This window comes from Podarcis melisellensis, assembly GCF_964234715.1.
Source record: "Podarcis melisellensis genome assembly, chromosome: 13".
Lineage (NCBI taxonomy): Eukaryota > Metazoa > Chordata > Lepidosauria > Squamata > Lacertidae > Podarcis > Podarcis melisellensis.
In genome coordinates this window covers 13480608-13490764 of record NC_138545.1, presented here as the reverse complement: position 1 = coordinate 13490764, position 10157 = coordinate 13480608, and the positions used below count along the sequence as shown (strand labels likewise).

Below are 10157 nucleotides of genomic sequence, written 5' to 3'. Positions count from 1 at the left end.
CTTGCGGGGCACCACTTGCGGGGCAGAATCCGAGACCAGGAGAAAGAGCCAGTGGAAGAAGATTGGAAGAAATTTAAGGACTATCTTAACAATTATTATAAGATTAAAGAATGCTAGATTGACATGGATTTAAAAATATTGGTTTTCAGAGACATTAGAGTAAGAAAAGGAATGGAATTAATAAGAAACTTTTGGGAAATAAGGGAATGGAGTTGCTGATGGGATAATGAAACTAGAATACAAAACGGTGAGGTATGAGGAAGTCGGGGAAATAAGGTTGAGAAAATAAGTTTTGAAATTATACTTGTTTTTTGTTTGTGTTTGTTTTTATTGTAGTTGTTTTGTATTTGTATGTTCTTAATGGAAAATTTAATAAATATTACTTTAAAAAAAAAACAGAGTGGAACAGTTTGAAATGATTCTATTGGTGGAGTTGGTGAAATCATGAATTCAAGAAAGGGGTAGAAAATCGCAGCCTTCTCCCTTCCCATCTTCTTTGATCCCTTGCCATTTACCAAGGGAAACAAGCCAGAACTTAAACCAGCACCATGCACCCTTGAGGGACATCATGTAACATTTGCCACAGTGACAAAGCTTTACCTTTTCCACTAGCTCCCTAGGAGCAGATAAGGCACCAGCTTCAGCAGTCTCCTTTCAAAAAGAATGAGCAATTAATCCTACACATTCCATTGACTATTAATTTGCTCTTCATCCTGTTTCTCAAGCAGCTATATCATCCACACAGATATTCACAGCCCCACACCACTCACAGGCAGAAGAAGAAACTGGATCAAATAAGTTCACGCTGATTCTGAGCTAGACAGGGATCTCCTCCAACATCAAGAAAACATCAAGACATTTCTGCTGGGATTTGCAGGTGAGTAAAAACCCAGTTGAGGATTCATTAGATTTCTCCAAAAGGCAAGTGCAAAATTCTGCAAAGTATTACTTTGTAGACTCCTCCAAGGAGCTCTCCTGCAGTTTCATCTGCTAATCTCCCCTCTCTATCTCCAGCACTCCACATGCCTTTTGGTGGGTAGATTGGTGATGGGGTAATGTGACTACTGGTCAGCATTATTAGGATGTAATTGTCCACCCAGAACACTGAAGACTATATAGAATGCCTCCAGAAACAGGTGGCATACTTCTATATGCTTGGGAAAGGCAGCAGGAGAGGGCTATTGCACGCATGTCTTTTTTGTGGTTTTCCCATAGGTGTCTGGTTGACCACTGTCAGAACACAGAACATTCCACTAGATGGCTACAGCCTGATCTGGAATGGTTCAGTCTCAGCATGCTTTTGGAATAATGAGGTTAGGGAAGTGATATTCCTTGCTAAGCAAAATATAATAATTTGATGAATTAGAACTATTATTCCAGATCACACCGTGATCACCTAGCTGAACATCTATTAATAATTCTTCCATAATTCCTACACCTGGTACTCTAAACATGATGTAGTGGGTAGAAGTAACTGGGATATCTATTTATATACCGCTTGATCATAAAAAACCTCTCAAAGTGGTTTACAAAGTCTGTGTGTTTGTGTGCATTTGTGCAATTCATTATTACTGAACATCACAATATGCTGAAGCAATAAATCTCATAAGCTACCCATGAGCTCTCTAGCTGGTTCTTTTTACTTTGCATAATGGAATATCATGGCTGTAGCATCTGTGGTCCTGTCTAATAGTGATCTTGGCACCAAAAGGGATGTAGCGAAAACAGGACCACTGAGAAATGAAAGGGAAGGGTCAGTATCCTCAGTGGAGCCCCAAGGTTATCAAAAGTGAAAAGAAAATTCTTTCAGGAAATAATAATAATAATAATAATAATAATAATAATAATAATAATAATAATAATGATTATTACTCCACCCGTCCAGCTGGGACACCCCAGCGACTCTGTGAAGCTTACAGCATATATAAAAACCACAGTAAATGAAACTGATTGATCATTCAGGATGGATGAAGGAAAGTAATTTAGAAAGCAGCAATGGTCACCAATGTGGATAGCTTTAAAAAAGGATTAGACAAATTTATGAAGGACAATGCCATCAATGGCTACTGGTCATGATGGCCAAACTCTACCTCCATGGTCGGAGGCAGTATGCTTCTGAATACCAGTTCACAGAATCCACAGCAGAGGGCTCTTGCACTCAGGTTCAGTGGTCACAGAAAGCTAACCGCCTCTTGCTATTTTCAAGGTGAGGGTGGAAAGATGGTGAGCTAGAAGAGTGAGATTACAATGGAGTTTACAGGAAGAGGAGATGGCTAAGTAGGATAGTGAAGCACTCCTCATTGTGACATTCCCTTCTCTTCCCTTCTCTTCCATTAACGTTTACAGAAATGGTTAGACCTATCTGAGAGTCACTAAGAATAGAATGGGTAAGGAAGAGGAACATCAATCTACCACCCCACATTTCCTGAAAAAGAGGTGGGGGTGGAAAACTTATTCAAATGGTGGGTGGGGTGAAACCAAGGACTAGGATGGATTTCAGACAGACATGAAAAAGAGGAGAGGCATTCCACTTTAAGATAAGCCTTTAAACAACACAGCATTCATAGATACAATTAAGTAATGAAGATAGGCAAAGGGATACATTCAGACTACTCCTTGTGTCTATAAAAGGAGTCCGGAGATGCAGTCTCTGGTGGTGGAGCTGCTGCTAAATAAAAGAGGTGTAAGAGGACACAAAGCTGGTTGTGCTTTCTTCATACTAATCAATGGATGATAACTTCTCCTTAGAATCTCCTGCAATCTCCTTTTGTAGCAGCTCTGAAGACGCTTATTACATTGCATTTTGCAAAGTGGTCTACTTCTTAGGAAGACTGATAGTTGGTGATTTCAGGTGCATGTGTATATATAAAATGTGGGAAAATGGGCAGTATATTTTAGAGGAGCTGATAAGATGGGGCAGGATCATAGCACAGAGGCAAAGCATCTGCTTTGTATTCAGAACGACACAGATCCAGTGCCCAACATGTGAATTTTCTTGTGTCTAAAACCCTGAAGAAACACTGCCAGTTACTGCAGACTATAACTGAGCTAAATGGACCAATGATTAAGGCACCTTGCTGTCTTCCTGAAAGGGGTGGGCGTGGGAGGTAGGGGTATAAATCACAAAGACAGGCAACCTACAGTGCTTTGGATTACAGTTCCCATCAGTCTCAGCCATTGTGGTCTGAAGGGCTACAGGTTCCCTATCCCTTGGGCAGTTGTTGCTGAGTAAGATGGAGCAACAGTCTGACTCACTATATTCCTATGATAACATATGACCCGCTATGACTGTAGTCTCAGGACACAGTCAAGAATAGCAGAAACTGACAAAAGGATGCTCCTCTTCACTGATTTAAGACTCTGATGGATGTATCTTATTACCATCTTCTTTCTCACTTCCCGATTTTCACAGTGATATGCAAGAAGTGGATGATGGAGGCAAACCAGACAATGGTGACTGAATTTATCCTGCTGGGCCTCTCTGAAACCTGGGAAGTCCAACTTTTCATATTTCTCTTCTTCCTCGTCCTCTACGTGGCTAGTGTCTTCACCAACATTCTTATCCTCTCAGCAATTTTCAGCGATCACCACCTTTCAGATTCACCTATGTTTTTTCTGCTGGGTCAACTGGCTTTCCTGGACCTCTGCTTGCCCTCTTTTGCCATTCCAAATTTCTTTGATTTCCTTTCCGAACACCATGTCATTTCCTTCCATGGCTGCATGGCACAAATCTTTTTTCTCCATCTCTTTGCAGGCAGTGAGATGCTCCTGCTGATAGCCATGGCCTATGACCGGTATGTGGCCATTGCCCATCCTCTCCGTTATGCCTCACTCATGAACCGGCACCATTGTGTGGGGCTTGGGCTTGCTTCCTGGGCCGGTGGGTTCCTCCATGCCACTGTGCAACTGGGTTTCATCATTAATGCGCCTTTTTGTGGACCCAATCAATTGGACAGCTTCTTCTGTGACCTCCCCTTGGTCATCAAGTTGGCCTGCACTGACACCTACCCCCTGGAGGTCATGATGGTCACCAACAGTGGCATTATGTCACTGGTGTGTTTCATTGGCCTGCTTCTCTCGTATGGTTTCATTCTCTACACGATCCACTCCAGGAGCGCCTCTGAAAGGAGCACCAAGGCTGCTTCCACATGTACCTCTCACCTGATTGTGGTCACCATGTACTTTGGGCCAATTATGTTTATTTACCTCTGTCCATCCACCATGCTCATGATTGATAAAGTGCTTGACATTGTTTCCCTTTTTGTCACCCCTTTGCTGAACCCAACTATCTATGCTTTGAAGAACAAGGAGATGAAGGCTGCCCTTGGAAGTCTGTTGTCTAGGCTTTCCGGACAGGTTTCCACTCAGAGCCATCCCCACCATTAAGCAGCTTGATATGCCCTCCTCTAGCACTGGATTTAGGCTGTCACTATGGAGTCTCAAATCACTAGTTACTTAATTACTTGGGCAAACAGAGGGGTGGATAAGTCCTAAGCGGTAAACAGTGGACTTTCTTGGAGAAAGCTGTGGGGCAAACAGAAAAACACTAGGGCCAGTGCTTAGCCCAGAGACAACTCACATACACATAACAGCAAGATAGTTGCAACGCCCAAGTTAGGTCATTGTATTCTTTCCTATTTTCTTGGGGTTTCAGTAGCTTAGGGTTATGCTCCATCATTTTGTTTTCTACTTTAAAACAACTCTTTTTCTTTTTCTTTAGATTAAGCATTGTGAATGTATTGTTATTAAAATGAACCCATTATTGTCTTGCATCACATTGATTGCATTGTAGTAACTTAAATCTCAATTTTCCAAAACGACACTTTAAAAAGTTCAATTTTTAAATTGTGTTGTGAATTTCTGGCATTTGTATTTGACTCACACAAAAGTTCCACCTCTCACACATTCCTGTTGTGAGGTTCATGGATGCATGTTCACAGAGGCACATGTAATAATGGTGGCAGCTGGGAAATAGTTTAGCCACAAATCATCTTGCTAATCTTGTTAACAAACTTAATATCTTGCTCTTCCTTTCCTCTTGATCAGTATAGCTGGACATTATTCAGTTGCTGGAGGTGGTGGAATCACACATTCAAGAAAGGGGTAGAAAATCAAATCCTCTTTATCCCCATCTTTTGTTCTCCCTTGCCTTCTAACCAGGAAACCAAACCAGAAGTCAAATCAAGATGCAATACACCCCTGAGGACAGCTGTGTACCTTAGTGACAAAGTATTGCTTCTTTTGCTAGCTCCCTTGAAGCAGAAAAAGCACCAGCTAATGCATTTCAAAAAGAATGAGCAATTAATCACACACACACACACACACACTTCACTAACTCTTGATTTGCTCTTCATCCTGCCTTTTAAGCAGAGATCTCATCCACACAGGTATCTCATCCTGTCACCACTCATAGGCAGCAGATGGAATGAGAACAAAGTTATCCATACTGATTCTGAGCTTTACAGAATAAGTTGCTGCAGAAAACCTCAAGGAATATCTGCTGGGATTTGCAGGTGGGTGGAAAAAAAAATAGTTGAGGGTGTATTAGATTTTTCCAACAGGCAGGTGCGAAACTCTGGGGCAAGTGACATTTTGGAGACTGCTCCAAGGAGCTGTCCAGCAGTTTCCATCTGAGAATCTTCCCTTTCCCCCTCTCTAACTCCAGTGCTCCAAATGCCTTTTGGTGACTAGAATACTGATGGACACGGGTGTATTCTCAGAACTGGTCAGCATTGTAAGGATGCAATTGTCCATCAAGAACCTGGGGACTATATTTAGTACCTTCAGTTTTGGAGGTGGTGTGGCTCTAAATGTTGGGGGGACAGCAGGAAAGGGCTATTGCACCCATGTTCTTTTTATGGGTTTACCATATGCATCTGGTCTAACCACTGTCAGAAAGCTCAACCACATTGCCAGTGCCTATCTGGAATAGAGCATTCCCAGCACGTTGTTGGAATACTGAGGTTAGAGAAGTTGTGTTCCCTGCTAAGGAAAAACTTAAGAACTTGAGAAATCCAGTCTACCATTCCACATCAGACTCTGACCATCTAGCTGAGGACTCAGTCTCTTGACAGTGCCTACCCAGATTCTTATTTGGAAGGGAATCACAAAATAGTGATAGTGACATATGGTCTGTTAATCATTCTGCCACTGGTGTCCCCCCCCCCTGCCTCGAGCATAGAGATTTAACACCCGGACCTTTGACTAGAAATGTGGCACAAAAGGAAGTCTGGATGAACTCTCTGCAAACACAGTGCTACGATCCACTTTTTGTCACACACTTTGGTAGGGTAGGAGCAGCTGCTGGAACCTGTTGTGAGAGGACACAGAGTACAGTACCTCCAGCTTTCTTTTCTACAGTGTCCTCTGGAGGGCAAGTTCTTCTTAGAATCTCCCCTAATTTCCTTCTACAGTAACTCTGAGGAACTCCAAACAGCTGTGCTCCAAGCACCTCACATTGCATATTGGAATATGAACTGATTCTTAGGAAGAGGAATAGTTGGTGAGCATACAAAACTTTAGGCAGAAGGATAGCATATTTTAGAGGAGTTGATGAGATGTGGAAGGGGACGGCATCTGCTTTGTGTGCATCAAGTCTCATGTTCAATCCCCCCGCATTTCATTAATAATAATAATAATAATAATAATAATAATAATAATAATAATAATTTATTATTTATACCCCGCCTATCCGGCTGGGTTTCCCCGGCCACTCTGGTCGGCTTCCAACAGAATATCAAAATACAATAGTGTATTAAACATTAAAAGCTTCCCTAAACAGGGCTGCCTTCAGATGTCTTCTAAAAGTCTGGTAGCTGTTTATCTCTTTGACATCTGATGCGAGGGCATCCCACAGGGCGGGCACCACTACCGAGAAGTCCCTCTGCCTGGTTCCCTGTAACTTGGCTTCTTGCAGCGAGGGAACCGCCAGAAGGCCCTTGGCACTGGACCTCAGTGTCTGGGCAGAACAATGGGGGTGGTGACGCTCCTTCAGGTATACTGGACCGAGGGTTGCGGATTTTCTCCTTTCTGAAACCCTGACTGAGCTAAATGGATCGATGGTCTGACACAGTATAAGGAGCTTCCTATCTTGCTAAAACACACACACACAAGAATTGTACTAGTTTTCGGAAGAAATAATAAAATCAGCTTTTTCATTTGCTAATGAACATGCATACCAGCAACTTTTATCAGGAGAATTTCACAGTTTTGTGTTCAGAGAAAATAATTCCATAATTAACTTAGATAACTCAAAATAAAGAAAATAACTCAAAAGAAAATAATTGTAAAAGAAAAATAGGAAGAGCGGCAAAAAAATCTGTTGAGAATTTCACTCCTGAAACTCCATTCAGTTAGTTAGTTAGTTATTGCTGTATCTCAGTTTAGGTTTTTGTGTTTAAGTTTTGCAATTCGACTCCTTTTTGAACCTGCATCTATTTCTTTTGTTCATCTACCTTCTGCTACATTATTTCCAGATTCTTCAAATATTGATTTGACATATCTTTTTTTGCTCCATTAAAGTTACAAGACCTGGTACAGAGTGCCTTCTCATATTTCCCCTGCGTACACTAATGTCTAGCCTCTTTGAATCCATAAGCATTCTGAATAGATTTTATGGCGTTCCATTCTCCATCCCAATATACAATTAGCTTAAAAGCTATGCCCCATTTGTACTTGATCTCTTACTGTTTGAGTAGAGATGTTTTCAAAAATTCAATTCCCTTCTTTTATTCAAAACATGAGGGAGTATGATTGCAAGTCTCTCAATATGGTCCCCATTTAGAAGCTCTTTCTTTCTTACCCAGTCCCTAAAACTAGTGGGTTCTTCGACACATAGACTGATGAACTTAAGCAAACTGTACCTCGGATTGTTTGGGCTTTTTTGTGGCATATTTGATTTCCTTGTCACTTCAACTCTGATTCAATATACAGCAGCTTCCTATCATCCTAAAAAACAATAGCCCTGTGTCTAAATCAAGGATAGGGAACCTTTGATCATTTAGATAATTGGTGGGGGTAGTGGTGGGTTAGGGTGTGTACAAAAGTTTGGGCAGGAGGGCAGCATATCTTAGTTGAGTTGATAAAATGGAGAGGGGGTTCAGAGCATCTGTTCACATTCAGTTGGTGTGGTTCGATTCCTGGCATCTCCAGCTAAGTTTGTGAATTTATTGTGTCTAAAACATGGAAAAGCAGCTATCAGTCAGTGTAGACTATATTGAGCAGGGCTGCCAACTTGAATAAAATATTGCGGATGCCCAGGTAAGCCCCATCTTGCATAAGTGCTCACAAAACATTTGAATGGCAATTGCCATCAACTTTGTGGGAGCATAGCCCCCTCAAATATTTTATTGTGGGGGCTGAAGCCCCCACAGCCCCCAAAAGTGGGCTTCTATGGTGCTGAGTAAAATAGACTGGAGGTCTCCCTCAATGAAAGGCAGGTGTGTGTGTGTGTGTAGGAAAGGGAACAAGACCTTCAGATTTCCCATCTCCACTGCAAACATTAGTGAGCTAGTTGGAGCAATGGCTTTGCTCCGTATAAGTCACCTTCAGGTGTTCCTATGAGCAATGTATGATCCACTGGGATTGGAGTCTCAGGACCCAGTCAAGAAGAAGCTGCAATGAGGTGGTGGGATGTCATGGGTGAAGAAATGTGGATATTGTTTGGATTTATTTTATATTTAATATATGTTAAAGTATGGATTGGAATATGTAACTGTCTAACAAAAGAATATCAAATAAAAACGAATAATAAAAAAGAATAATGGCAGATAACACAAAGATGCACTTTTTGCTGATTTCACCAAAGACTGTGATGGAAGCATCTCATTACTGTCTCCTTTCTCCCTTTCCAATATTCACAGTGATATGCAAAAAAAGAATGCTGGGTGTAAACGGGACAATGGTGAGTGAGTTTGTCTTGCTTGGCCTTTCTGAATCCTGGGCAATCCAACTCTTCTTATTTGTCTTCCTCCTCCTCCTCTACATGGCCATTGTCTTCAGCAACACTCTCATTTTCTCAGCCATTTTCTGGGATCACCGTCTCTCAGATTCACCCATGTTCTTTCTGCTGGGTCACTTGGCTTTCCTGGACCTCTGCCTGTCCTCCTTTGCCATCCCAAGATATCTCTTGGATTTCGTTGCCCAACATCAGATCATCTCCTTCCAGGGCTGCATGGCACAAATCTTCTTTCTCCATGTGTTTGTAGGGAGTGAGATGCTCCTGCTGGTAACCATGGCAATTGACCGGTATGTGGCGATTTCCCATCCCCTCCGTTATGCCTCACTTATGAGCCGGCCTCATTGCATGGCACTTCTCCTTGCTTCATGGGCTGGTGGGCTCCTCCATGGCACTGTGCAATTGGGTTTCATTATTAATGTGCCTTTCTGTGGGCCCAATCAAGTGGACAGTTTCTTCTGTGACCTCCCATTGGTCATCAAGTTGGCTTGCATTGACACAAATCCCTTGGAGGTCATGATGGTCACCAACAGTGGGATTTTGTCACTAGTTTCTTTTATTGGCCTGCTCATCTCATATGGATTCATCCTCTACACAATCCACTCCAGGGGTCCCTCTGAAGGGACCACCAAGGCTGCCTCCACATGCACCTCTCACCTCATTGTGGTCACCATGTACTTTGGGCCCTGTTTGTTTATTTACCTGCGTCCATATGCTCGGTTCATGATTGATAAAGTGCTTTCTGTCTTCTATACCTGTGTCACCCCCTTGCTAAACCCAACCATCTATGCTTTGAAGAACAAGGAGATAAAGGCTGCCATTAGAAGCCTTTCAGCAAGGCTTTCTGGGCAGGTTTCCACTCAGGGACGTCCCCAACATTAGACAGCATGAGGTGGCCACCTCTAGCAGCTGATTATGGCTGTCACAAAATAATAGCAAATGGTCAGTTATTTAATTTGCATTTATACGTGGTGGAAAAAGTTAATAAGGAGAAATTTTCCCCGTCTCCTGATTGTATAACCCAGGCTGATCCAATGGAGCTGAAATATTGCACATTCTTGAACAATAGACTTTGCTGTCACAAGGGATTGTCTGCGGTTTGGATGAAGACCAGTCCAAACTGGATCATGCAAAGCTTGGGCCAAGTCAAGTGAAGACAAGCACAGATTGTCCCATTTTGAGATGGGCCACGTGGAGTGAT

General features: G+C 42.3%; 2 protein-coding genes across 2 annotated transcripts; both read left to right on the top strand.

The window, feature by feature from the left end:
- Positions 1-3432: 3432 nt before the first annotated feature.
- Positions 3433-4386, top strand: LOC309354716 (olfactory receptor 4K3-like; the record flags this gene model as incomplete). Its single annotated transcript, XM_081884979.1, has 1 exon — positions 3433-4386. The coding sequence occupies one exon, from the start codon at positions 3433-3435 to the stop codon at positions 4384-4386; it is 954 nt and encodes a 317-aa protein (XP_081741105.1).
- Positions 4387-8899: 4513 nt separating this feature from the next.
- LOC309354715 (olfactory receptor 4K14-like) lies at positions 8900-9838 on the top strand (the record flags this gene model as incomplete). The annotated part of the gene is made up of 1 exon (XM_081884978.1): positions 8900-9838. The coding sequence occupies one exon, from the start codon at positions 8900-8902 to the stop codon at positions 9836-9838; it is 939 nt and encodes a 312-aa protein (XP_081741104.1).
- Between the last annotated feature and the right edge of the window lie 319 nt (positions 9839-10157).